The following is a 27,900-nucleotide window of genomic DNA, read 5'->3' on the forward strand; positions in this document are numbered from 1 at the left end:
ACATTGAGGGGTCCAATGTGGACCTGGGAATAGGGGTGGGGGGTCCTTATTGGGACTGGAAAATGGGAGGGACATTGGAGGGTCCAATGGGGACCTGGGAATAGGGGGAGTCCCTGTGGGGCCATGAGGGTGGGGGGGGCACCATTAGGACTTGGAAAATGGGGGGTCCCAAAGATGGAGGGACCTGTTGGGATGTGGGGATGAGGGGGGTCCCTGTTAGGTTGTGGGGATGGGGGGGGGCCTGTTGGGACTGGAAAATGGGGGGGACATTGGGGGGTCCAATGTGGACCTGAGAATAGGGGGGGGTGTCCCTGTTGGGACTGGAAAATGGGGCACCATTAGGGCTTGGAAATGAGTGGGGGTCCCTGTTGGGTTATGGGGAAGGTGGGAGCACGAGGGGGTCCTGGGGAGGGGGGACCCCTTGGGACACAGGGATTGGATGGGGGGAGCCCCATTGGGACATGGGCACGGGGGGGCCCTCAGGGGCACCCCACCATCCAGCTCATAGGGGTACACGCGACCCCTCGGCTCAGGGTGCCGGGAGCGAGGTGTCACCCCCAGTGTCCCTGAGCAGTTCCCACCTGGAGCTGCCCCCCATGTTTTGGGGGGGGCATCTTTTAGGCCCCCCCCAGGGGTTAGAGGAAGGGGGTTCGGGGAAGGAGGGGGCCGGGACCCCGGAGAGCGGGGCTGCGTCCCCACGGCCAGCGCGGGCGCTCGGGCGGGCGCTGTCGGGGGGCTGCGGGCAGGGCGATGGGGGGCAGCGCGGGCAGGGCGAGGGGGGGGCCCGGGGGGCAGCAGGGGCAGCAGCAGCCGAGGCTGTAGAGGGCGTAGGGGTGGTAGAAGCCGACGTTCACCCTGCGAGGGGAAACAGAGCACGAGGGGGTCAGCCCTGAGCCCCAAAATACCCCACAATCCCCCCACCCCAGGCACCCCCCCACACCTCCCCCCAAGGTGACTGACCTGCGGACGCGGCGCCGGGCGCGCCGGCGGTGGTAGTCACCTTTGGCAAAGTCTTCCAGGTTGGCAGGGTGGATGGCCCAGAAGTGGCCTTTGCCGTTGTCGCTGCGGCCGGCTTTGACGAAGCACTCGTTAAGGGAGAGGTTGTGGCGGACGCTGTTGCGCCAACTCTTCTCCTGAGTCAAGAGGCGCCCGTCAGCGAGACCCACAGCCACCACGGCCCCAAGGCACCCATCAGCCGGCCCAGGGCCACCGAGACCCCAACACACCCACCACCGGGACATCAGTAGGCACCAGAGTGAACAGTGCCAGAGCCGCTGGGAGAAACCAGTCCCTCAGCACCGCTTGAAACTGTTCCGAGGTAGAGATGCCGGCACGCGGCTTTTCCAGGTGGACCAGGGTCAGCGGAGACACGGTGAGTCAAGACGAGCGCAGCCCCAGCTCCCAGTTTATCCACCCCAACCCACCAAAATTGGGTGAAAAGTTCCCCTAAACGGGTTTGTTCCTGGGTGGCAGCCCCTCACCTTGTTCTTGAAGTAGGGATAGTTGTCCATGATCCACTGGTAGATGTCGGAGAGCAGCAGCTTCTTCTCCGGGGAGGAGAGGATGGCGGTGGAGATAAGGGCGATGTAGGACTGCGAGGGTTTGTCCCCGGGTGAGGGCGTGGGGGCAGCGGGGTTGCGGGGTGCCCTGTCCCCCCGCTCCGCCAGGAGGGATTCGATGGAGAAGGAGGCTCCGGGCGGGCGCCGTTCCCCGGCCACCGTCATCTCCCCCATGGTCCCGGCAGCCGGAGGGGGAGACCCAGCGGCCTGGTAATTAGTGCAGATTACGGGGTTTGCTAATTGTGTTTTCACAAACGGGCTGCCTTCGCAAAGCGGGCTGTTTATCTGGCAAAGCCCCGGCTTTAGCGGGATTTGGCCCTTTAAGCCTCATAAATAAAATGATTAATCCGCTGGAGGTGGAGGAATTCACAGCGGCACGGAGGTGCCAGCGGGGAGGGGGGATCCGGCCCCGGCGTCCGGTCGCCCCCCACTTCCCAGGGAGACTCTGGGTGCTGCCTCGGGACCCCCCAAGCAAGATCCCAACAAGGCGACACGGAATTAAATGTAAATCTTTCTTTTTATTTAACAAACACTATAATTTGAACTTTGAAGAATGTGTACTGAGGGAAAGAAAAATAATTTTCTTTTTTTGTTTTTTCTCTTCTCTTTACAAAAAAAAGAAAAAAACAAGGATATAAAGAAAAAAAAAAAACCAAACCCATCTGTACAGGAAGAGCTGGCCAACTCAAACGGAACGCGGGAACAGAAGCTGATGTTTCCAAACAGTGGCTTGGCCGGGAAAATTAAAAAGCAATTAAATTAGAATACAAATATTAGAAATAAACTGGACTCTAGAGCTCCTGCGCAGCCAGGGATGCGAGCCACAGCGCTTCGAAACAGTGAAACTTAACGGTTCAGCTCTACCCAGGGTTGTGTTTTAATCCCCTTCCCACCCCCGCCCCCTTTTTAACCTGAAAACATATTGCTTACACGCAAACTGGAGAGAAAAAGAGAAGAAAAGCCCGCATCGAAGAAATAAAGAATTTCTCGGTGGGAGCGGGGCTAGAGGCAGCGGAAGAGCAAGCGGCTGCCTCGTCGCCTGCTGCCCGCTCCCTGGCCGGGACGCCCTCGCCAGACGCCAGGGAGGCTGGGGAGAAAGCGCAGGGGCCGGGGTTAAATCCCTTCCCCTCTTTTGCCTTCAAATTTTCATGCGCTGACACAAAATAGAGCTGGGCAGGAAGGGCTGGGAGCGAGGAGGCTCCCTCTGCCAGCGTCCCGATGCGGAGCCCGCGGTCCTCCCGTGCCGGGGATTTGAGGATCCTGCACCGCACACGGGAGAGAGCGGGAGAGTTTGGAAATTCCAAATGTGAAACGGCATCGAGAGGATAAGTCTTTGCTTTTGGGCGAGTCGCTAACAAGGATTTAGAACAGTTCTGGGGGGGACCTTGCTGGCTTTTCTGGCGCTGTCAGATCGTCGGCGCTTTGCTTTTTCTCCAACGCTCTGGAAAGCGCCGTGGCTTTGGCTCTGCCAGTTCCCTGCCGTTGTCCTCCCAACGTCCCCGGCTGCTGGGAGGCGAGGGTCAAAGGGAGGCAACAGGATTCGGGGTGCAAGGCCCCAGCAGCGCCCCTCATGCAGAGCTCGGAGCGGTGCAGCCGAACGCTGCTCGGGCCGCAGCGATGCAGGCCAGCTTCTTTCCAAGGTTTATTCTCATCTACAGAGGAGAAAAGTCAGCAAGGTCCGAAGCAAAACAAGAGTTCAGAGGCGTCGGTGCGAGCAGCAGAGCTGCTTCCGCCAAGTTAATTACAAAAGTTCTCTAAGACAAAGTCACAAAGGTTACCGTTTGGAAACTCAAAAGCAACAACGTTTTCCCATCAAGAGCACAGCAGTAGCTTTGGGTCTGGGACCAAAGTCTTGAACAGAGAAGTGGGAAGTCCGGAGGCTGTTAACGCGCGATCGCCGGGCTCCACGCATCATCCCTCGGCTCTGTCCTCAACACCCTGCCAACAGTGCCGCCAGCAGCGCCGGTGCCGGGCCGCACGCTGGGTCGTGACTGAAAGAAACCTGAATTGGAGTTTACCGAGGTAGTTGGCTAGAAACTGAGATTCCCCCACCTGGCATTTCCTGAAGGCCCGAGCGTCCCTCGTCCCACCCCGCTCCTCCTCACGTGCCAGGTGTCCGGCTGTCCTGCAGGTCACTGCCACCGCCTCCAGAAACAAAGCCTTCGCAAAGAAAAGGGAATGCGCAGCCCTTTTACATCTTCAAAAACACCAAGTTATTGCACTTCAAAAATACAACGGATTTGTGGTTCGAGCCCTCCCCACCCTCCCCATGGCTTCTGCTCTCAACTAAAATGATTCACTACGCACAATTTCTACGTTACCTTGGGATTAAGGTTAAAAGATTCAAACCGTGTCTCTTTACATGAGGTGCAGAGCTGCTGGAGCTCCTAGCTAGAACAGTGCGATTCCAATCGTACATCCCTTCCCTTCCACCCCGTGCCCCCCGTTCCCCACCCCTCGGAACCCCCTCTACACTCGCTGGGTTACACAAACCTCCCGTGCCCACCCCCCAGCTCCCACCCCCCTCCCCGCCCCGGACTCACACGTCCAGCAAAACTTTAGATTAATTAAGGAATGGTTATTTAACAAGACAATAAAAATGCACACAGCTTTGGAGATGTCCGGGAGCTGGATGTCCTGTAGGTTTGCAGGTGAACTTCACCGATTCAAACCGTCCTGGTGAAGGGCAGCGGAACCCAGCGAGCTGAAGGCTCCGACCGCCCAGTTTAAGACACTTTCCTTGCTTCCGACTCCAGTCCAGGGTCAGGCGTTGAGTGGGGTCGTTATCCAACCAAGAAGCAGCTCTATGGTTTGTTTTTCATTTGTAGTTTGTTGGTTTCGTTTTCTTTTTCGCTTCTTTTAATGAATAATTTGGAATAGGAAAGTCAAAGGAGATCATGGAGGAAGGGAGATGAGGTGGGAGAGGACATTCTCCCCCTCCTCCAGTTTCATAAGCACCAGAGTATTCAAGTCTGTCCGTTCTGAGATTCAGAGCTGCTTCCGCAGTCAGCAGGCAGAAACTAAACCTTTCTCGTAAGAGCAGCGTCGTTTTGGTTGGGGTCCCTCATCATCGTCGTCTTCTTCCTCATCTTCCTCCTCCTCTTCCTCCGATGATGAGCTGTCCAGTGTTAAATCCACAACGTCGGCAGCGGCCTTGCCGTTCTCACCGTTGCTGTTCGGGGTGGGCAACAGCCCGTTCACATCCGAAGATCCTGAGAGGCGGAGGAAGAGAGGGCTCGTTAGGACACTTCAAGCCCACTGGAGGGATCCTCAGATACTCCTGATCTCCCACAGCTCTACAGTAATTCCAATATTTCAGCTGGAAGGGACCTACAAGGGTCACCTCATCCTGACCATCTCAGGGCTGACCAGGAGTTAAAACACGTTCTTAAAGGCAATGTCCAAACGGCTCGAACACAGAGAGGCTCGGGGCATCGACACCTCTCCACGAAGCCTTTCCCAGTGTTTCACTGCCTTCTCCATAAAGAAATGCAGGAAATAAACTCCATGCAAGCAGCTGCTGAAAGAGAGAGAACTCATGCCCCAAACCCGATGCTCTCCCCAGCGTCAAGACTTGCTACGGCGCCCAACAGCACCCGCATCACCTGCCTGGAAGGTGTCGACAGGACCTGGGAATTGGCTCAGCTGAAGCCGGAAGTTACACAACTCCACCACCAGCCCTATCAGCCCAGGACCCGGCCTCACAAAGGCTGCTCAACCCTTCTGCTCCGAACCCGCTTTTCCCACAAAAGCACAGTGCTGTTCCGCAGCCGATGGCATTTCAGGGTCCTTGCAGAGGTGACAAACCTGTTCCATGTCGTACTGGCAACAATCTGGCTTTGCTGAATAACCCCATCCCTCCTCCGCAGGGATGTGAGGAGCCCTGGCAATGCTGGTCATCTCTGGGGAGGCCGAAAACAAAGGGGCTATCCAGAGGAAGCTCTTGGAGAGCCAAACTTGCGTTCCAACATCACAGAGCTTCTCCCAAACCAGTCGAGAAACTCCAGCTTTGCTATTTGTGCTCGTTTCCTGCAGGAATTTAAAGTCTTTAGCCCCAGACACTCACCTAGGACTAATATTGGACATTGAGGGCTGCAGCTCCGCTCTTTCTCAGCTCTGATGGGACACCAGGAGCCATCCACCAGGTACTCTATTTCATCTGCATCTTCACATTCTGTTAGGATCTTTGACAGGAGCCTGGGCAGGAGAGAAGATGCCATTTGTTAAGCTCGAGGTGATCAGCAGAATGCATTTCGTGACAGGCAATCAACCGGGATCTTCACCTTAAGCAGCCCTGAACGGAAAAGACATCTGGCGTCAGGTGAAGGGTGCTGCCAAGCAGAATAGGCAGCCCTGGTAGTCACGGGCTCGATTTGTTTCCCATAAAACAAGTTCAGGTTCTGGTAGTGCAAACTATCCCAGGCCTTTCTGACAGAGTACTTATACCACAAATGAACTTTTTAATTACACGCAATTAGAAGACAGCTTTGCCTCTTCACTCAGTTTCCCAGAGAGATGTCCATGCCCCGTCTAGAGCTGCGTCAGAGCTGGAGTAGGTACATCCACACCAAGGACAGAATATCCTGCGACATTAGGAAAGAAGCAATCCAACAAGCAGCACTTCACTTCCTTCCTATTTTTATTTCCCGAAGTCACCATAGCAGCCATCAAAAGAACACAAGAAAAACAAGTTCACCACTGAAAATGCACTCAGTGCAGAAGTCCTGATGCCAGCCATCTCTCCTGGTAGACGCTAGTAGGAATGCTGCCCTTCCTCTGGGTCACTGTCCCCTCAAAAACCAGGTCCTTGCTTTATTCCAACATGTCCCTGGCATGTTTATCTGGACACACTATAGGAACCGCTGTTCTACGAGGCCTTATTCCCTTCTGGATTTGAGCGTTTCTCTTCGGTGCAAAGGAGAGCGAACAGCAAAATCTTAAAGGCTCAGGAAAAATATTCACGGCATGCTGGTAGGAGAAAGTTTCTGCTTTCTCCCAGCACAAGAGGGAAACGCGTTTCCACAGCCAGTCTCATCATCCAGCAGATCAACCACCACGGCTGCAATTCCAAACAAGCTGACAAAGCCCAGAGGATCCTTGTAGACTCCACCGACCTCCTTGGAGGCCTACGCCCCCTTCCTAGACTAAGGACCTCTACTACGACTGCCAGGTTCCCTCCAGATGACTTCCAGGGAGGTCCAGACTACCTTTACCCAACAGAACCAGCACCAAAACCCAATCTCGAGCAAGAAAGACCACGAAATCCGCTGAGCCTTCACAACCGACAATCTCCTCCTTCTTGTCCAGGATAGACACATGCTTTGCTGACCTGTGGAGGTTCCACAGTCCAACCCCTCGTAGCTTCCCCTTTAGTCTCGGCAGCCTTGTTAGAGATCTCGAAGGAACTGGATTTTCCTGTTGGTGTTGGCCAGAGGACAAAGCAAACAGGTTATCTAGGCTGCTTCAGACTGTCTGAAAAGCCACAGCTCCTCGATTAAAATCAGGACCTACAGCCACAGCAGTGCTGTGATTGTCACCATCCTGGCTCTGGGAATGCATGATGAGGCCGAGACCCAGACACTCACTTTGCTGCCCTGTGTGCCAAGGGAGCTGGATGCACCGGAACAGTTTCTCTCTAAACTCTCCTTGCTTTTGAGGGAATCTGCGCTAGAGGCCAATTATGAGGGTGGAAATCATTCTCCGGAAGCCAAGAACTGTGTGGCTTGCTCCACCAGTCCTCAGGGCTGTTCTCAGCTCGGCTCCCACCACTACGGATGTCAGTGGTCCTGGCCCACGACACAGGATCTCCACATTCTGAGGCTGCAAACCTTCATCTTGGGGTGGGGGGAGGTTACTGTCCATATTAATTCACTCCTTGTTCCTTCCTTTAATCCTGGAGAAAAAGGCAGGATGTGCTATTCTCTAGAAGCAGCCCCTGAATTCCAGTTTTCCAGCTTGCCTCAGGTGGCCCTGCTGTCAGCTTTGTTCCTCCTGCAGTTCACGTGCAGGACCTGCAACCAAGAGAGGGAGAACTCCTGGTTTTCAGAGCAATCCTCTCAGCAGACAGCTGCATTTCTAAGCTTTGCAGTACCCAGGCTCACTCAGACATACCAGCATCACGTCCATACTGTTCTCCTGCTGAACCACAGCACTCCCAGCTTACAGTGAGCACTCTGCACTTTGGGAAAAGGGCACGGCAAAATCAGTCCAGAGAGATGGGAAACCCCATTCCCACATGGACTGAAAACCACATGACAAGTTAAGTGTCAAGTCTAAAGCAAACTTTGCCCAATTCATGGCTGAAGAATTCTTGGCAGGACTCAGCAGATCCATTTCTTGCCTTTTCCAAATACTGTTTGCAATTTAATTTACTTCTAATAGAATAATGGAATGGAATGGGTTGGGTTGGAAGGGACCTCAAAGCCCATCCAGTCCCACTCCTGCCATGGGCAGGGACACCTCCCACTGGATCAGGGGTTCCAAGCCCCATCCAACCTGGCCTTGAACTCCTCCAGGGATGGGGCAGCCACCACTGCTCTGGGCAACCTGTTCCAGGGCCTCCCCACCCTCACAGGAAAGCATTTCTCCCTAAGATCTCATCTCATTCTCCTCTTTCAGCTGAAAATCCCTCCCCCTCGCCCTCTCCCTGCCCTCCCTGATTAAAAGTCCCTCCCCAGCTTTCCTGTAACCCCTTTCAGCTCTGGAAGCTGCTCTAAGGTCTCCCCACAGCCTTCTCTTCTCCAGGCTGAACAGCCCCAACTCTCTCAGCCTGTCCTTTTTTGGGAGGTTCTCCAGCCCTCGGATCTCCGTGGCCTCCTCTGGACTCGCTCCAACAGCTCCATGTCCTTCCTCTGTTGAGGACTCCAGAACTTCACACAATCTTCCCCCTGTGCTTTTACAGCACTACTCCCAATACACCACATTCACAGTAAACAGTAACAAAAGAACAGGCACACAGACTGCACAAACACCTTCCCAAAGGCTGTGTTTGTACCTCTGTTTCAGGGCAGGATCTTCTGTTTGACAGCTGGCAGAGCAGATCCCCCTATCAAATTTACTGCATGCCCAGAACTGCTTGGGAGCTCCCGAGCACATCAGGAGAAAACAGGAGGATGTTTCTTATCAAAAATCATCTTATCAGGTGCTTATAAAGTGGTTTATTCCACACAGGATGATACCTGTCAGCTAAGGCTGCTAGCTGTGCAGGTTCATCAGCCTGATGAAGAACGAGGCAGTAAGTGCTGGATTCTCAAAATACTTTAGTGTTAAATCCAAACATTAAGAACGTCAGACAAACAGCCAAGCCTTGCTCTAACACATCAAGACAATTAAGTCAGAATCATAGAATCGCTTGGTTGGAAAAGACCTTTGAGATCATTAAATCCAGCTGCACCTGCCTGCTATTAAACCAGATCCCTGAGCACCTCATCTACCTGCTTTTAAGCCCCTCCAAGGATGGTGACTCCACCATCTCCCTGGGCAGCCTCTGGCAGTGCCTCAGAACCCTTCCCGTGAAGAAATTGTTCCTGATGTCCAATCTAAACCTCCCGTGGTGCAACTCGAGGCCATTTCCTCTCATCCCACCACTTGCCACTTGGGAGATCAGCGCCCATCTCTCCACAACCTCCTTTCAGGCAGTTGTAGACAATGATGAGGTCTCCCCTCGGCCTCCTTTTCTCCAGGTTAAATAATCCTGTTCCCTCAGCCACCTCTCACAAGCCCTGTTCTCCAGCACCTTCACCAGATTCGTTGCCCTTCTCCGCCAGGAGAATAAGCTTCCAGCTTTGTTTTGAGGTGAACTTCAATCAGATGCACGGACCAAAACACAAGAGCGTTTCTGCACCCAGTGGAGAAAAAGAAAGGGGCTGAGGACAAAGGCGTGTGCACACTCACCCATCAATTATTAACTGGTCATAGGGTGCTGGTTTGTCGCACACAGGGCACATCCATGTGGGCTTTTTCTCGTTCATCTGTAGGTAGAAGACTGCATCGAAGCACTGCAGGTGTGCACAGGTCTCTGCCCGGCATGGGACAGACAGCCGCATCTTCACTAGCTGTTGAACCGAAGAGCAGAAAGTCAGCAACAAAACCCACCCAAGTAGCCACCAGACCCCTCTCCTAAGTGATAAGTTTGTCTGTTTGCAAAGCTGGTCTGGCTTTCTTGACAAAACCAGACTAAAATATATTACAAAGACTTACCGGACAGATAAGAGAGACACGGACCCCTGTAGTGGCAATTTCACTGTCTGGATCCAAGCGTAGCTTCTCTTTTACTGCAGCAAGAGCAGAGGGCACAAAATTTAACAGATGCAAACTTAACCCTTGGCAATAACGTGCGGCACAGGTCGAGCAGCTCAGTGACAGCCCCTGGCTGCATACGATAGTTTTCCCTACCAATGACTACCTCTGCCAGTCAGGGACAGAGGACACCAGAGACCAAAGCTGCTGTGTTGGACCAGGATCGCACAGCCTTGGCGAGCCAAAAGCCTTGTGCGTGATGAGGCAGCTTGTGGTTTCCAGACCAGCTACAAAACTCCTCGGCAAGCCAAGAAGCTCATATTTCCTTACAGGTCTCCTGTCCCAACTACCCAGCTCTCCCAGCCAAACAGCACATGCTGCCTTGCATCCAGGCAGAGTGGATGAAGGAGCTGGGATGGATTTAGGCGGTGGGATGAGGGCAACCCTCTGCATGCTGACTGCTAGCTGCATTGTTAATGCTCTCTTACTCATCTCTTATTTACAAGCCACAGGCTGGATGCTTAGGGTACAGAGGAAACCACAGTGCTGACCAGCTTTTCATGTTCCTGTTACACCAGGCAGCCAACCAGGAGTTAACTTTGCCACCCTTCGGAGGGGACTAAGACACCTACATACCTGGAGTTGCCGCAGGGAGGGTAAGAGTGGATGGACAGAGCAGTAGCACATGGCAAGACCTCTGGATTGAAGTCACTTTAGGTTTATCTGGTCATTGGCATAAGGACGATGGATTATATTCCCTTCTGAGAGCAACAGCAATAGGACAGGGATAAATGACTCCCTCTGTCCCTCGAAACTCAGAGGAAGCACCACCAGAAGTGAGCAAACTTGACTGGAAACCACATCCCATCCTTTCCTCATCCAATAAACAAGCCCTCTCTCTACTGGGCTGTAACTCTGCTGCTTATCTGTTGGCCATTTATTGCAGCAGCCTGTTTCCGGCAACTGCAAACAGACCCAGAAGCACCAGACAGCTCAAAAAGCAAGGCAGCCACGCAAAAACCGGCACAAGCAGTGATCCAGCAGGTATTTGGAAAGAGTGAGACGTTAGGAAAGCAGGTAGAAAACCCTGCCCCACTGCTGCATCCTGAAGGGAAAACCCAGAGGGGCTGTGGGCGAATCAGAAGGAGCAGCAGATGTGCAGGTCCCATGTCAAGGTGTGGAATCAGCACAGAAAACTGGCTTTAAGCTGCTCCACAACTCATAAGGAGCGGCTGCTGCTCACACTGCTGTCTGAAAAGGCCTTTGACACTTCCCATCACCATTTTTCTTCAGAGCAAGTCAACCATTTATTATGACCTTTTCAGACCATAATAAGATGTCTGCAAACAATGAGGCTACACGCCGTTTTGCAACACACAGCTCTAATTAGAGAGCAACTTCTCAGATGCAAAATTCCCAGGAGATAACAAGATTTGGGGTTGTTTTCTGCAAGTTAGGAGACTTTTCATCCAAGCTTAATTTTTTTTTGTAAAGTTCCTTGTGAGAGCATTCTCTGTTCATCAATTTCTGTGCTTCACAGGAAGGAGAAATCGAATCACAGAATGGCTTTGGTTGGAAAAGACCTTTAAGATCACAGAGTCCAACTACTGATCCAGCCCTGCTAAGTCCGTCACCAGACCATGTCCCCAGATACAAAATCTACTCCTCTTTTAAACCCCTCCAGGGGTGGTGACTCAACCTCCTCCCTGGGCAGCCTCCGCCAGTGCTTGAGCAACCCTTTCAGTAAAGTAATTCCTCCCAATATCCAGCCTAAATCTCCCCTGGTGCATCTTGAGGCCATTTCTCCTTTTTCTGTCACTGGCTGCCAGGGTGAAGAGATCAACCCCCACCTCACTACGACCTCCTTTCAGGGTGTTGAGGGCAGTGATAAGGAACTACACTCAGTCTCCTTTTCTCCAGACTAAATAGCCCCAGGTCCCATAGCCGCTCCACATCAGGCTTGTTCTGGAGCATCCCGATCAGAACCAAGCTGTTTTAAGAGTGATTTAGGATCCACAGCCGTTCTGAGTCCAGACACTGTTCCTAAAGTCAACAGCAGCATACGCAGAAGAAGGTAAGTCAGCCCCAAGATGCAACCAAAGTCAGAGACCAGCTTTAGCAAGTGCTGAGAGATATTGCAATGAACCCGACAGGAATCATTTGCAGAACAGACCAGAGCTATAAAAGCAAAGCTCATAAGTTACTTGTGCTTGCTAGTGTCAGATGTCCAACTTCCAAGAGGTAACAGGCCAAAAGAAGCAAAACAAATCAACATTCCTGTTTGGTTAAGTTTAAGATCACCAAATGCAACTCCTCTCTGCCTCGAAGCTCAGCCAAAGCCCTTAGTGATCTAATGCAGCAGAACAGGAGGCACGTGCTTGTCACCGAGGGGGAAAGGCAAGAAAGCTGCTTTCAGAGCTTCTGCCTGCCACTCTCTGATTGAGAGGCCATCCTCTAAGCGCACATTTTAATGAAAACAGCATACACTGCTGAGCCTGGTTTCAAAGTGTGAAGGATTTGAGGAGGAGGAGAGGATCCTCCGCAGTTTAGGATAACTCAAAAGCCAGCCTCTGTTCAATTCACTTAAGGTTCTGATGAACAGCAAAAAACAGGGAGCACAGCCAGCGCCTCAGGCTCCTGAGAATGGTGGATATTTAAGAAAGGGAACTCTTGACTCCTTGAATCAGCAGAGGAGTGCCGGCTGTCAGAGAGATCTAAAACGGTCACAGACACTACCTGGTGCGGAATGTTCAGCACCTGCTGCAGAAATGCTGCACTTGACATGAAGATCAAAAGCTTGGCTAAAGCAGCAGCGTGTCCCACAATGTGCATTTGGCACCTATAGACCAGCTGAGCCTGAAACCATCATTTCCCCCATGAACTACAATCTTCCTTCAGGATTACAGTTCTTATACTGGGAACGAGCTATCCACATCTGTTTTAAATACCATCACAGTCCCAGGTATAAGTTCTCCCATGCAGAATCAGACAGTAAGACTGCTCTCTCCAGTAACATCAAATAACTGGAATCCTCCACGCTCATGAGCTGTAAGTCAGATTCAGTCTCGGAAAGGTAATTTCCCCTCATTTTCAATAATGCTTTGCATTCGCGTTTTGCATTCACGATGATTTACCTGAGCACTATGATAAGCATCTCTCAGGATCATCTCTTCTCAGAAGCTCATATGCTTTCAACGCATATGAAAGTGCTGGGGGTGAAATCCCACTGCCAGCCCCTCAGATTCACGGGAGGTTGGGGCAGCAGGACATTTCTATCAGGATTCCTTGCTCCAGAAATCTCCTTTAGAAATAGAGCGGGTCAAGGCCATGGTGCTGTGATAACATTCATCAGCTCACAATTACTCAGGCAAAGGCATGAAGCCATTCGGGTCAGAATGACACTGGCCCTCAGCAGGACATGCCACAATACAACCTGGGACAAATCCTAAATCCAACTGAAGTGATTCGGAGCTTCCATGGAGCCACAAGAAACACGTGCTGCAGAAGGACTGCACTTGCACACAGATTTGGGGCAGTTTCCCACGACTGACATACAGCTTAGTAAGTTAATTTCAAATTAAAAGTGGTTTTATACAATGGGAAGAAAGAAATTGCATCAAACTTGGCGGTTGTTCCCAAGCACGTTTCTAGCAGCCTGGCTGTTAGGGATGCTGCAGTCCCACAGGCACAGAGCGGACCTTGTAAGCAGACACACTCACCAAGTGCTTTGCAGAGTTCTGGATGTTTGATCCCAATGGTTTTCAACCTCTGCAACAGCTCTGCTGAGGTCATCTGCCGCACTAAGTACAGCCCCACGGAATAGCTCTGAGGAGAGAAGGAAGGGAAAGAATGAGCAAGGCTGGTTTTTTGTGCTCGTTCGTGCAGTTCTGTGCAACTCCCTTCAGCACGTACCTTGCCGTAATTCCCCCAGGTGACAGTGATGCGATTGGTCGCTGCAGACAAGTACATGAGATGGGTGAGGTTGATGGGACGACAGGGCCTTTTAGGTTCCACGCCAGGTTTGTTTGATGGATAGTAGCCCTAAGGCAGAAAGATTACGTGTATTTATATATGTTTTTACTCAAGATGCCTCTATGTGGGCACATCTACTTATCAGCCTCGCTGCATTCTACTCAGCCACTGTTTTCAAGGAGCAGGGTAGAAGGGAGCTGAACAGATCAAGCAAGCCTCTTGGCAAAAAGAGTTATTAACAACATAGCTAATCCACTAGAAAATTGATTTTAAACTAAGTCATGTGCTTCTATACTCCAGTTTCTCATCTGCAATCATCAAGAAAATGATTTCCTTCTAAATTAGACAAGTCCTTCCCAAGTTGGCACGTCACAGCTCCCAGCCGAGCTGACTTACCGGCACTGAGCAGTAGCTATGGTTCACTTTCACCGCAATGTTGGGAGGGTACTGATCCTCCTGAGGAGAACTGGTGTCAGTATAACAGATTCTGTAACGAAACGACATCTCTTAACATCCCCTCACTGTTTACATGTGCAAAGCTCTCAGTACATCATCAGCTCCCAGCAGTGAACCATCACCACACCAACCCCTGCTCCCTCCTCTGGCCAAAGCAAAGCCCATTCCGCTCAGAAGTCCTTAGAAAGTAGAGTTTAAGATGCCTGTGTTAGTCTTGTGAACAACCTACCATCACTTATCTTTGTAGGTACGAAACCCACATGAAAATGTAATCTCTTCTGGCAGTGCATTCCCTCCTCCCCTGTTCTGATGTTAAACCAGCCCCACGCCCAGACATACCTTAGCACAACCTGAACCGATTTCACACCAGGCTGCAACTCCCTGGTAAGTAAAGAAGAAACAAACTTCAGATCACTTACGTAAAAAAAAAAAAACAAAAAAACCCACAAAAAACACACACACAAAACCAAACCCAGGAAAGCCAAAATCATCTGCACTTTTGCCAGACTCAGGAGTTTTGTTCTTTTCTTCACTTTACAGAATTTTACTCACATTGTACAACTCCCTCTGCAAAAATCACTGGTCCTGTAATTGTTTTTTTTTTCCTAACACACCATCCTACAGTCTTTCTCTGGGTTTTCAAAACTATAAAAGCTACCCATTTGCCTTGCATCCTTCAGCTGATCTGTACACATGTACAAAAGCCAGGTTTTACGTTCAGGTCTAGCTGACAGTGCTCTTCAAGACTCTTCATCCAATTACTCAGCTAAAGGTGCTCATGGAAACCAAGGAGCCAAGGGCAGCAGCAGAAGCCCTGTTAACATTGCTAATGTCGGTTATGCTGTTCAAAATAGGGTTTCAGATGCTACCAGGAAAGCAAGATATCCCAGAATAAGAGTATTTTATTGGGAGTTCTTATAGACGGGGTAAAACATACTCCAGTTTTCACACAGGATGCAAGGCATTAGATAAGATACAGAATTGTGGAATCACAGAATAGTTTGGGGTGGAAGGGACCTCAAAGCCCATCCAGTTCCAACCCCCTGCCATGGGCAGGGACACCTCCCACTGGATCAGGGGCTCCAAGCCCCATCCAACCTGGCCTTGAACCCCTTCAGGGATGGGGCAGCCACCACTGCTCTAGGCAGCCTGTTCCAGGGCCTCCCCACCCTCACAGGAAAACATTTCTTGCTAAGATCTCATCTCAATCTCCCCTTTTTCAGCTTAAAACGATTGCCTCTTAAAAGGAATCCCCAAATTAGTCTTGATTTACCTCTACGTGCTTCGTATTCCAATTCAGTGTTTTAGTATAACTATTTGGATTTTGAGGGTAGAAGGGAAGGCTCCTCAGCTCAGCTGCCAGGAGCTGATGTGGTTGGTTTAGACATAGGGGAACACACCCGGATCGCCCCCCAAGCAGTGGGAGAAGGTAGATCTGTGCCGAGTGATTCTTCTAGACCAGGAAATACTCTCACCAAAAACCCCGCTATGGAATATTTAAGCTGTGTTACCGACAGTGAAAGTTTGCTCACAAGCCTGAATACATGGAGAAAAGAGCATCAAGAATCAGCTACAACACACATGGTCTTTTATCACTCCTAAAGACTGTGATGTATCAGTTCCTTCAACCAGCTTCCCCTGCGCTGCTTTTGTTACCCTAATGAGATCACAACCGCAATCAAGCACTGGATATTCATGAAACTTCATCTTTCTCTGACACTACAGTATGATTTTCCCGTAGAGAGCAATATTTAAAGGCTTTACGCTTAGTTTTGGAGGGCCTCTTCTGCATTGTCGCCCTTCACGGCAGCAAGGACCAAGGGAGCAGGTCAGTGATAGAGGAAGCCTTGCTGCCTGCCTCGGTATCTTTCAGGCGTTTCTTTGTTTGCATCAAAAGTTGCACCGTGACAGAGGTCAGGATAAATCCTAACCTGCGCAAGACGTTTTCTTATGCAGTCACTATAGACTCCTTTACAAGCAGAGAGCTCTCTTTCAGATGCAAACAGGGTTACATGTACAACTTTTGAACTCTTGATGTAAAGCAGAAACTGCAAACGTTCACAACACAAGCTCAAGGGAGAATTTAGGCCATCAATGATTTCATACTGTTTTTCCTGCTGTTCAAGAGGAAGATCAGGGGAGCAGAAGTGAAGCCGAGGGACTTAGATGGGTGAAGTTGTACCTCCCACGTCCCCCAAAGCTGTTTGCTTTACAAACAAGTAGCCCATCTACCAATGTCCTCAAACAAACAATTTCCTTGCAGAGCACAGAGGCTTCCACAGAGAGGGAACAGAGGAATTACACAGCCCCCTTTTCTCCGACTGTTAATACACAATGAGAAGTACCTGGAATTCCTGATCAACTCCACTTGTCTTGGTGTTAAAGCAAAAATGCACGGACTTTCCTGAAGCTTCTCGTTATTCTGGGGAACTGAAGAGGAAAAACAAACACTGTACATCAAACCAGTAACACCCAGCTCTTGGACACTGCTAAGCACATGGTGATTTTTACTGTTCTGAGCTCTGTTTACTTCCAAGTCTGGTTTCCTCCTGTACAGCTGTACGGGAACTCTGATCATCACGTACTTTGGCAAATCCACTGTTGATTAAACATTTATCGCTTGCCTGCTTTGCCAGTGAGAGTTAACAGAGCACAGTGGATTTGGACCTGCTTTTTGTTAACTTTTCCTCCCCCTGAAATAATCTGTGAGCCAACAATCGTATGCTCATGTAGGGCCAAACCATAACTGGTGTCACAGTGTGGAAACAGAACCCAAAGAAGCGTAACAAGAGAGCTATGCATGACATGAAAGCATGAAACCACCAGACTGGTCAGACTGATTCTGGAAAAGAAAGGAAACGACAACAAAAACTATCAGCTTAGATAATAAAAAGCATCACAAAACAAGCTGTAAGAGACAAAACATGACTTGCAAACACCTGACCTTGAGGGTGTGTATATAGGCAGGGTGTTAGAGCTCTCCACTTGCAGAAACACTTAACTGAGAACCCAGCATTAATTGGCCTTTTGTACATTCACGATTTTAAGACCGAATGCATTTAACAGGGTTAAAATTAAGCTTGAGATGTGGAAAATTTATGTGACTACTTCTGCCTGGTACCTTGTCTGAAATTCAAACATTCTCTCTTAGTGTCAGGACACATTTCCAAGCGAGGCTGAGGCCTTGAGCTGGTGAAAGTCACAGGACAAACACAGAGAACAGGGAGTGATAAAACAGCTTTTCCCCCCCTCCCCGTTTAGCAAGAATAGGATGTTTTTCTTTGCATCACTTCAGTTGCTAGTTTATTCAGAGCCAATACACCAGCATTTGAGAAGGAGGAAAGTGCTTTGCTGTCTGTGAATAGGATGAGGTGAAGGAAGGACAAAACCTCAGCAGCTCTAAGATCCTGGAAGAAGCAGTGATGACTATGGATACTTTCCTTCAATAATTCACCTTGGAGAATGCAAAACAGACTTTCTTTATGGACTTTCAGTTTCCATCCCAATGTCTCTTGACAAAACAACCACCATAAAGCAAAATGTTTCATACAGGCTGGTATTTTTAGAAAGTGATAAAGAAAACCAACAAACCCTCATTTTAATATTGCTTAAATACGTGTCAATAGAGACAGGCTGTCCTCCTGATGTTCAGCTACACAAAGACAAAGCAAACCTGATTAGAAAAACTGAGAAGCTGTTCATGTTTTGTTTTGCATTCCTATCAGCTTCTTCTTCCTTTGCAAAGCCAAAGCACCTGGCTGCTGAACGCAGACTGCGTTGGAGGCTGCCAGCAGCAACACAGGTGAAGCACCCAACCAGTTTGCTATCACCTCTCCAGCACAGTTTTCCAGCATCGAAACCAGCTCACTATTGAATTTCCAAACAGGGGATTCGCTCGCTTCCACAAGGCACCAAATAGCTGTTGACAACAACAGGGCTGAGGCTGGAGAGGTGTACGGAGCTGTACAGAGCGGGTTGGGCTGCAAAGCACCAGCTACTGATGAGCTGTGCTACCACCAGTGCAGGAAAACAAGAAACAGCCCAGTGACCACGTCTCTCTGCTTAGTTAACAACACTCCTCTTTGTGCATGGAGTAAGAAAAATGAGCAACCGCAGCAGCATGTACTCCCCATTTGCCTTCTCACTGTGGCAGATCCTTCTCCAGGCAGGGATCCAGGGGTCTTTTCCTCACTGCGCTCACAGAACGCTGCTGGAGAGCCACCACACGAAGCACTCAGTGTTACCTGGGCAAAAGAGAGCTGATGTGGAATAAAAAAAATCCGGAAGACAGTAGACTGCTGAATGGACTTGGGACGTGTCCACACGTACCTCGTTGCCAGCAGGAATCTGAACAGGATGCTTTGGAGAATGTGCATGAGAATGTTCCCCAAAAGACTGGAGGAAAAACTGCTCTGACATAGAGCTGCATAAAGACGTGGTTCTCTTTCAAAATCTTAATGCTGGAAAATGAGCCGTGGCTCCAGGAGGTGCACTTAGAATCATGGAATGGTTTGGGTTGGAAGCTCACCCAGTTCCAACCCCCCTGCCACGGGCAGGGACACCTTCCACTGGATCAGGTTGCTCAAAGCCCCATCCAGCCTGGCCTTGAACATTTCAGAGGACCCACAGAGCCATTCATTTCTTTGCTGATCAGCCAGAAAACAAATAGTTTTTAAAAGTGAAATGTCTTCAGATAATTGAGTTTCATCCCTTCTCCAGGACAGAGGCCTCAGCATCTAAGTCCATTCCTCAACTTGTACAACAGCTGCTGGGATTGATTTATTTTAACAGTTGTCAATAGGAGGAAATCAATTTTTAAGATCGAGCTTGATCAGCAATCCTCAGAATGAGTCAAGATGTAAAACTTCCAGACCTCAAAAGGATTTGGCGAATCACATTCAAGATGAGCCCAAGGTAATCGCAATGGATTCCCATTCTGAGGAGACAACATATCCACAGTTCACTCCAGAGATTTCAGGGGCTTGCAGTTTCCCTGCATCAAAGGGATTTTTGGTTTGGTTTTTTTTGGTTTTTTCAAAGGTACCATTCCTCATTATTACTCTTACTGGTCAAACTTGCTGAAAGAGTTACACACCCCCAGGAAAAAGGAGATCCCACTGTCTTCTTTGTGGCTGGAGATCCCAAAGGTAGATCAGCAAGAGATGAGGTGCTGGTAGGAGGCTGCTGAGGGGCCGAGGAGCTGCTTTTGAATCTTCCCTTACATCCCAACACCTCCAACAGCCCAGCACAAGGCACAACACAATATGCAGGGTTGTTTTTTTCCCCTTCCTGGCTATCAGAAGTGCTCTGACAAGACAGAAGGGGCCTGGAGAGCCAGGGCAATGCGACTGCACAGCATCTTTTATTGTTGTCAGCAGCGGAAGCTGCGCACTGCAGTTTGTTTAGGTGGATACACCAACAGTGCAAACGTGTGCTTTTCTGGGATTCCTTGGAGACGGCCCAACACAGCAGGGTTTGCTCTGCAAGTCGTGGAATGCAGTTGCCTTTGCAATGAAATCAATGGCCCTGTTTACAGCGACTGAAGTCCAGCTTCGGAGAAGGTGGCTTGAGCAGCAGATTTACTGCTTGCACAGGACAGGATTGCCACGCCAGCGCTGCACGGCAGGGATTGTTAGAAGGACAAACCAAAACAAATGCTGTTTACATCAGCAGCAGCAGGACCTGCCAGCCTGCCCAGCCTTCAGCTTCCCCAGCTGCACTGCAAGGTCTCCTTCAGCATTCGGCACAGCTCCAGGAGAGAAGTCGAAGCCTCAGCACCTACAGCAAGTGCCAGCTGTCACAGCCAACATTCGGGACAAAACATCACCCTAAATTCTTTACAGTGCTTTATTACTGCCAAAAACTGCATCCACATTGCTTTGCCCGGGAAGGTGCAACGAGGATGAGTGCAGGGACCAGCAAGGGGCTCAGACACTACAGAGCTCACACAACCACTCTCCCTGTTAGCTCCTTACAATAGGATGCAGGGAAGATATTGGAATTCATTCCCTCTAAAAAGGATTCTGATCAATCTTAATTGTACGCCTTATCTACCCAAGAGAATTGTGGCCATTTCAATAAATTAGGAGAACTCTTTCCAGTTGACATCCTTAGACCAAACCAAAGAGCTGCGGCGGAAGCCGTTTCCATGCACATAACCCAAATGCTGGACCTAAATGGACTGAAACTGTGCTCGCAGTTACCAGATGGGGAGTATTAGTGGGTTCACAACAGAGCTGATTTGTCTGCTTTTAGCTGAAGCCACCTTTGTCTACAGTTTAACAGCAATCTGATAGCCCTCCAGGGAACCCGCTTGCCTACAGACTGAAAGAGGCATTGCCCACCTCACCTCTGATCTGAAAGAAATTGCCTCCAAGAGGCAGGAGAACCTGTTCATTAAGAAAGATCCTTCCAAACTGAAGTCTGGCACATACAAATTAAGCTTCCTGTGCTCCTATCATGGCTCAAAATCCTTCTGTTGTAGCCTAGGGAAACAGGGAACTACAACAGCAGCGAGGTGCTTCTGAATGGACTCAAGACCTTAAATCTCTCTCAGGCACTGCCATGTTCCGAGTTTCAGAGGCTGCCAAAGACTTTATGCTCAGTCCAAACACAGAACGGGAAATCTGGGAAATGAAGCATGAACTGGAGCAGCTTCCACATGGAAAAACAATTCCTTTTCCTCAGAGCACTTTGTTTTATCATCCCTTCCACATGAAGCAGAGCCCCATACACGTGTCACTCCTGACGTCAGAAGTTATTCCAGAACCACATCCCAGCAGAGGCACTTAGCTGTTCCGGGTAGCCATGGGGAGCAGCCGATGCCTGTGCAGTGCATCTGTTTTCCTTCGCCAACCCACGTGCACAGCAATCATTTATTTCAGCAAAGACAGAGCAGCTTCCCAAGTTTGATGTTCATTTGGTAGCAAGTCCTGGTATCACCACCCTGACTTTACGAGACACTGAGGCTCAGACGACTATAACGACACTTCTCTGAATATACTGCTTTCACTACAAGAACATTAACATCAGTGACAACGTTCTTTGTTTCTCAGAATTAAATAATGAACAATCAATCTCTCAGCCCCAGGGTGGGGAAAGCATTTCTGCCTTCCCTTGGTGCCCCTCAAAATATGCAGCATCATGCACAAAGTACTGCGCCAAGCACCAAAAAGGGAGCCAGAAATGCTCTTTGATGTGGGTACCACCCTCTCTCTTCCACAGGAGGCTATAGGTCAGGTGTTTTAAACACTCAAAAACCAGCATTAGTGTAGATGGTGCCAGCGAACCCGCTCGGTGCAGGTGTGATGCCAACACAAAGATTTTCACTGATACGCTGCCGAATGACAGTGATGGGAGGCAGTTCACGATTCACAGCAAAAGCCCGCAATGTGCAACACAGCAGCATTCCCAACGCAGGGTATGAAAGCTACAGCCAAACAAGACAGGCTTTCAAATCATGTCTCCAAGTGACCGCATTCCTGTTCCAAGGAAGGGAAAAAACCCAGATATAAATATTCTTCCCTAAAGTCTCCGAGGGAAGAGATGGGAGGAGCCACCATCCAATTAATCAGCCTCTCCTCTGTCACACGACTTTACAGATCCTCGACAACATCACCAGTTTTTGATGCTTAAACCCATTTCACTTTTCTCTCCCACCGTACACCAGCATGCAGAAAACTCACCTAGTTCTGTGGGCTTCAGTAGCTCGTCCAGGGTTGTGTAGAAGGGAAGTTTCACCAGTCGAACCTCAGGCTTCGCAACTTTGGGCGGCAACCTTCCCAGTCCATTAAGGTATTTCCCATAGAGAGCGGGATAGTCAATATTAGTGGTGGAGATAGAAGTCCGAGCAACGGTGCTCCCACGGTCGTAGGACGAATGTATGGAGAGCGCTTCGGGAGAACGGTGCGGCTGAGGCTGAGTGACTTCGGAGCTCTTCTTGGCGTAGCGAGTCTCATAGAGCTCCTTGATTTTCTTGAACACCTCAGGGCTGCAGTCAAATTGCACCAATTGCAGTGCTCTGGTGACTAGTTCATGTTTAAGTCCGCTTTTACTCCTGCCAACAAAACCCAGCAACATCTGAAGATCTGAGACTCGGAAACTCATCACCATGTTCTGGGGGATAAAAAATTAAAAATGTTCTTACAGTTATAACAAGGCAAAGTGTCAGCTCGCACCATTCTCTATAACTGGAACCCAAAATACTACAAAATCCCATATAAGACAGCGCCCAAACCTGTTCAACTCGGTTTTATTCACTCGAGCAGCACCCCACTTCCCAGGTAGTTGTTTGTGTAAAGCAAATACAGAGGAGACCATCAATCACCCCAAGCAGAGATGCAGCACGACAGCTGTCAAATAACTCAAAACTCATGTGCGACAAAGCATCCTCAGGACAGCTCGACTGGAAGCAAGAAGAACCACCTCAGCCAGCGGGCCCCAAGCGTGAGAGCGCATCAGCTCCTTCATCACAGAGGCTCAAAGCACCCCAGCTTCCCAGGCGTCTTTGGGTAAAAGAGCTACATGGAAATCTGAAACGTCATTAGTGCGAGGCAAAGGACAAAAATGAACAGGAACTGGAAGGCAGATGGCATCCCAGCGAACTGGGGCCACCAGTCCTTTCAGTGCACTTGTACATCATCCGTAGAGGCAAAACCCCTCCAGAATCTGTCCTTCACACACAGGCTCTTCCAGAAAACACCTTGTATTCCAGTCTGTGGAAAGACACTGAAGGACTGTTAAAGCAAGCAGCATGTTCCCATGAGAACAATGCCTCCAGACCCTATCTGGGTGCTCTGCCAAGCACTCCCCCAGGATCCCAGCCAGCAGCTGCCTCTGCTGTTGTGCTGGTACCATGGATTTCAGCATTTCGATAAGCAGTTACAAACTCTCCATCTCCAAAAATCCACTCACTCTCTCACAGTCAGCCTCTCCCTGTCAGCAGAGTCAAAGACCACAGTATGACGCGCGGCAGCTTTCCATCGAGAACTAGGAATGATTTCTGATCAAACTGCCACTAGAGCCTGGAGTGACTGATATTCCTGTTCTCTCGCATGACAAAACAGTATTACGAATGCACAGACAAGCTCATAAAGGACATGGCTTTGAAAATTCAAGCTGCCCTGGAAATAACAGGTACCTGCACGTATTCACTCGATATCCTTCCCGGTTTGTGGGAAACAGGAATTCAGAAGAAACCTCAGCTGTCCCAGTTAGAAACCAGAAGCAGAGACCCAGCAAGCCTCTTCTCAACCCCACTCTTGTTTGGGGATTAAATAAATGTAAAAAAACATAAAAATCAGATTTCTGTGGAAGTCAATAGCAGCCTTGTCATTTCTTGGAATAAAATGGCTATGGATTGATTGATTGATTTGAGATTAAGAAAGCTTCCACTGACTCCAGAACCATTAAACGATCACTGTTGCATGTGTGGGAATCAAACTACAGAGGAAAATGTGATTTTACTTTCCCCCTTTTCATTAAATCTGCCATTTAATCTGGAAGCCCAAAAGATACTACACAAATGTCAGAGGTTGTAGCTAAAATTTTTGGCAGTTGCAATGCATCCCAAAATACCTTTGATGAGAGGGAAGAAAAGGCAGATAACTTTGAAGAGGAGAGAAATGATGTTTAATCACTAGGACATCAGGATTCCTCCTGCTGCTTCCCTAGATACCACTTGTGCAATCTGGGAGGAATCATTTCTGTGTTGCAGTTTGCACAAAACCAGTGTGTGTTTGGTCTGCTCGGAGGCACTTTGCAGATAAATCACATTTGCAAAGACAAATACATCAGGGCAGCATAAATGCTCCAGTGGTGCGGTACCAGGGCCGTCAGCAGAGCCGAGGAGGTGGGTATTCCTGCATTCACTGCTCCGACACAACCAGTCACTCAGGATTGTTGCTGTCTAAAGAGGAGTTCGAGCTGACAGTCTCCTACAGTTTACATTAGGAAGGATTTACGAACCAGAAGGATGAACAGATTCGAGCAGTAAGAGAACAAACTTCAAAGACAACCCGTCAATGAGGCTTGGACCTGTACAATAGTACGAGCAGTAGAGACCACATTAATTACTCAGACTATGGGAATCATAGAACGGTTTGGGTTGGAAGGGACCTCAAAGTCCATCCAGTTCCACCCCCCACCATGGGCAGGGACACCTCCCACTGGATCAGGGGCTCCAAGCCCCATCCAACCTGGCCTGGAACCCCTCCAGGGATGGGGCAGCCACCACTGCTCTGGGCAACCTGGGCCGGGGCCTCCCCACCCTCACAGCAAAACATTTCTTCCTAAAATCTCATCTTAATCTCCCTTCTTTCAGCTGACAACTTTTCCCCTCGTCCTGTCCCTGCGCTCCCTGATCCAGAGCTCCTCCCCAGCTTTCCTGGAGCCCCTTTCAGTCCTGGAAGCTGCTCTAAGGTCTCCCTGGAACCTTCTCTTCTCCAGGCTGAACAACCCCAACTCTCCCAGCCTGACCTTATAGCAGAAGGGCTTCAGCCTTTGGAGCCCTGTGGCCTCCTCTGGACCCGCTCTAACAGTTATATCTCCTTATGTTGGGGATTCCAGAACTGGACACAGGGCTCCAGATGGAGTCTCCCCAGGGCAGAGCAGAGGGGCAGAATCCCCTCCCTCACTGCTTTGGATGCAGCCCAGGACACGGTTGGCCTTCTGGGCTGCAAGCGCACGTTGCTGGCTCATGTTGAGCTTCTCAACCCCCAGTCAGTCTATTCCTCCCCCAAGACAACCTTGAACATGCAAGGAGTCGTGTCAAACACCTGTGATGTGGATAACCAAGCTGACTTGGAAGCGCACCTCCTCCAGTCCTGGGCTCATCTCACAACACTGAGAAGGGCCCAGCAGAGGGAGAGGGCAGGGGCTCCTAAAGCAAGCCTCTTCTAAATCTTATTTTTGCTGCTATTGAGCCACATCCTCATGGATGGGCTGATCCTGACGCTGCTAAACACTTCTCATCCATTGGATTTGTGCGGTAAGCACCCCTGGCTTCCTCACAACTCTGCCAGGTGAAGCCTGTTTGAGTGCCACTGGCCAGTCCTTCGCACTGCCAGGCACCAGCAGCAAGATGGGGTGCAGCGCTGGCTCCCAGAAAGGTGCTGGTGAATGGAGATCCCGAGGAAAAGGGAGGAAGCTGCAGCAGAGTGGGGTCCTTCCCCCAAAAAGGCCAACGGGGTGCACAGACCCCCTGGAAGCACTCCTTTGGGCAAGGCTGCTGTGCAGACCCTGCACATCATCCTACTGCGGAGCAGCCACAGAGGTTGCCCCAGGCCTCCCCGGCGAGTGGGGGGCTCTGCTCCTTCCCTCATCACTGCAAGCAGAGGGCTCTCCTCATTCCCCCTCACACCCCGTCCCAGCGAGCAGGGGGCTCTGCCCATCCCCTCAGGCCTCCCTAGTCTCAGCAAGGGGACGGCTCTGCCTGTACCCCCTCCCTTCACCACCCTGGTCATGATGAATGGGGGTCTTTGTCTATCCCCCCAGAATGGTGATAGGGGGCTCTACTCACTCCCCCTCACCCCTCGGTCATGGTGAACGGGGCCTTCTGTCTGTCCCCCGGTGAGTCCCTGGTCCTGGCAAGAGGGGAGCTCTGCCTGTCCTCACTCCTGATCACAGCGAGCAGGGGGCTCTGCCCATCACCTCTGGTCATGGCAAGTGGGTGGGTCTGCCTGTCCCCCCACCACAGCAAGCAGAGGGCTCAGTCTGTCCCTCCCCAGTCATGGTGAGTTGGGGGCTCTGCCTGTTTCCCCTGGCATCCCCTGATCAGTGAGAGCAGGGGGCTCTGTCTGTCCCCCCACCACAGTGAGTGGAAGCTCTGTCTGTTCCCCCTCACCCCTTGGCCATGGTGAGCAGAGGGCTCTAACTGTTCCCCCCTTCACTGTCCAGTCATGGCGAGTGGGAGGCTCTACCTGCCCCCCCCCCCTCAGCTCCCACTGATGATGGGCAGGGGGCTCTGCCTGTCCCCTCCCTACTCATGGCTAGAGTGGGGGCCTCTGCCTGTCTTCCCACCACAGTGAGCGGGGGCTCTGCCCGTTCCCCCTTACCCCTCAGTCACAGCAAGTGGGGGGCTCCATTTGTGCCCCCCTCAGCCTCTGTTCCCCACGAGCCAGCAGCAGACTCTGCTCATTCCTCCTCAGCCCTTGGTCACAGTGAGCCGGGGGTGCTCTGCCTGTACCCCCTCAAACCCTCTGGACACAGCAAGTAGGGGGCTCTACTCATTCCCTCTCACCCCTCAGTCACAGCAAGTGGGGAGCTCTGTCGGGTCCCCTCAGCTGATGGGTGAGTGCAGAGCTTTATCCATTCCCCCAACACAACGAGCCGGGGGGGGGGGTCTCTGCCCATTCCCTCAGCACCGCCTGATCAATGGGAACAGGGCACAGAGGGGGTGTCTGTCTGTCCCCCCTCACCCCTCAGTCACGGCAAGCGGGGGGCTCTGTCTGTCCCCCCTCACCCCTCAGTCACGGCAAGCGGGGGGCTCTGTCTGTCTCCTCTCACCCCTCAGTCATGGCAAGCGGGGGGCTCTGTCTGTCCCCCCTCACCCCTCGGTCACGGCAAGTGGGGGGCTCTGTCTGTTCCCCCGCCACAGCGAGCGGAGGGGCTCTCCCCATTCCCCCTCAGCCCGGTCCGGATAAAGGGGGGCTCTCCCCGTTCCCCCTCAGCTCGGTCCGCATAAAGGGGGGCTCTCCCCGTTCCCCCTCAGCTCGGTCCGGATAAAGGGGGCTCTCCCCGTTCCCCCTCAGCCCGGTCCGGATAAGAGGGGGCTCTACTCGTTCCCCCTCAGCCCGGTCCCTATAAGCAGAGGGGGCTCTGCCCTATCCCCGTTCACCCTACGGTCACGGCGAGGGGGGTACTCTGTCGTCCCCCCCCAGCGAACGAAGGGCTCTGCTCGACCCCCCAAGGCCGGGCCGGCGCCGCCGCGGAGTCCCCGCACCCCCCGGGTCCATCTGCTCGGGGACAGCGCTGCCGGGGGGGCCCGCACTCATCTACCCCCGGGCTCGGCCCGCGGCAGCCCCTGAGGTAAACGAGGGGGGGGTGGGGGGTGTTCCCGGGGCGCCGCCCCCCCGTCTCGCAGCGCCACGGCCGGGGCCGAGGCCGTGTCGCCCGCCCCACGGAAACCGCCCGGCTCATCCCCAGCCCGGTCCGTGCCCGGTGAAGCGGTGAGAATCGAGTGGAAGACGGGGGGGAAGCGGGTCACTCACTTTCGCCTCCACCAGCTCCGCCGCCATCTTGGCCTCCAGCGCCCAGCGCGCCGGGAACCGCCGCGGGGTCACGTGACTGCCGCCGGCCGGGGAGGGGCCGCCGGCGCCGCGCACCGCCCAACCCGCGCGCGCGTTCCGCCGCCCCGCCTGCCGCGCATGCGCACTGGACACGGGCCGCCCGGCCACGCCCCCGACGGCGCTCTAAAGGGACCGCGACCCAAGAAATATGGGGGGCGGAGGCGGTGCCTATCTGTCTGTGTCTGTCTGTCTGTCTGTCTGTCTATCTATCTATCTATCTATCTATCTATGTGTGTCTGTCTGTCCTTGTGAGTCTGTCTCCATCTGTATGTCTCTGTGTCTGTCTGTCCTTGTATATCTGTGTGTCTCTGTGTCTGTCTGTCCTTATGTGTCTGTCTGTCTGTGTCCGTGTTTCTCTCTGCACGTGTCTGTCTTTCCTGTGTGGTGGC

At 51.3% G+C, this 27,900-nt stretch overlaps 2 protein-coding genes across 2 annotated transcripts; both read right to left on the bottom strand.

Annotated features, from left to right (window-relative positions):
• Positions 1-338: 338 nt before the first annotated feature.
• LOC128849276 (forkhead box protein D4-like 1) lies at positions 339-1,809 on the bottom strand. The gene is made up of 3 exons (XM_054050452.1): positions 1,482-1,809; positions 961-1,133; positions 339-855 (listed from the first exon to the last, which is right to left on the bottom strand). The coding sequence occupies exons 1-3, from the start codon at positions 1,731-1,733 to the stop codon at positions 636-638; spliced, it is 645 nt and encodes a 214-aa protein (XP_053906427.1). The 5' UTR covers positions 1,734-1,809; the 3' UTR covers positions 339-635.
• Positions 1,810-4,092: 2,283 nt separating this feature from the next.
• On the bottom strand, positions 4,093-27,564 carry PIAS4 (protein inhibitor of activated STAT 4). Its single transcript, XM_054050374.1, has 11 exons — positions 27,434-27,564; positions 21,911-22,340; positions 16,571-16,655; positions 14,565-14,606; positions 14,166-14,256; positions 13,710-13,838; positions 13,517-13,622; positions 9,759-9,832; positions 9,453-9,613; positions 5,626-5,756; positions 4,093-4,771 (listed from the first exon to the last, which is right to left on the bottom strand). Exons 1-11 carry the CDS (start codon positions 27,458-27,460, stop codon positions 4,566-4,568), a joined length of 1,482 nt encoding a protein of 493 aa, XP_053906349.1. The 5' UTR covers positions 27,461-27,564; the 3' UTR covers positions 4,093-4,565.
• Between the last annotated feature and the right edge of the window lie 336 nt (positions 27,565-27,900).

Source organism: Cuculus canorus, chromosome 27 (genome assembly GCF_017976375.1).
Source record: "Cuculus canorus isolate bCucCan1 chromosome 27, bCucCan1.pri, whole genome shotgun sequence".
NCBI lineage: Eukaryota > Metazoa > Chordata > Aves > Cuculiformes > Cuculidae > Cuculus > Cuculus canorus.

Excerpts from the sequence above, each read along its gene's own strand:
- LOC128849276 (XM_054050452.1), bottom strand. The coding sequence starts at position 1,733 with ATGGGGGAGATGACGGTGGCCGGGGAACGGCGCCCGCCCGGAGCCTCC. Across the intron at positions 1,134-1,481 it reads ATCCCTACTTCAAGAACAAG|GAGAAGAGTTGGCGCAACAG; the intron begins GTGAGGGGCTGC and ends CTCTTGACTCAG. Across the intron at positions 856-960 it reads GCCCGGCGCCGCGTCCGCAG|GGTGAACGTCGGCTTCTACC; the intron begins GTCAGTCACCTT and ends TTCCCCTCGCAG.
- PIAS4 (XM_054050374.1), bottom strand. The coding sequence starts at position 27,460 with ATGGCGGCGGAGCTGGTGGAGGCGAAA. Across the intron at positions 22,341-27,433 it reads CGGAGCTGGTGGAGGCGAAA|AACATGGTGATGAGTTTCCG; the intron begins GTGAGTGACCCG and ends TTTATCCCCCAG. Across the intron at positions 9,614-9,758 it reads GTGTCTCTCTTATCTGTCCG|CTAGTGAAGATGCGGCTGTC; the intron begins GTAAGTCTTTGT and ends TCGGTTCAACAG.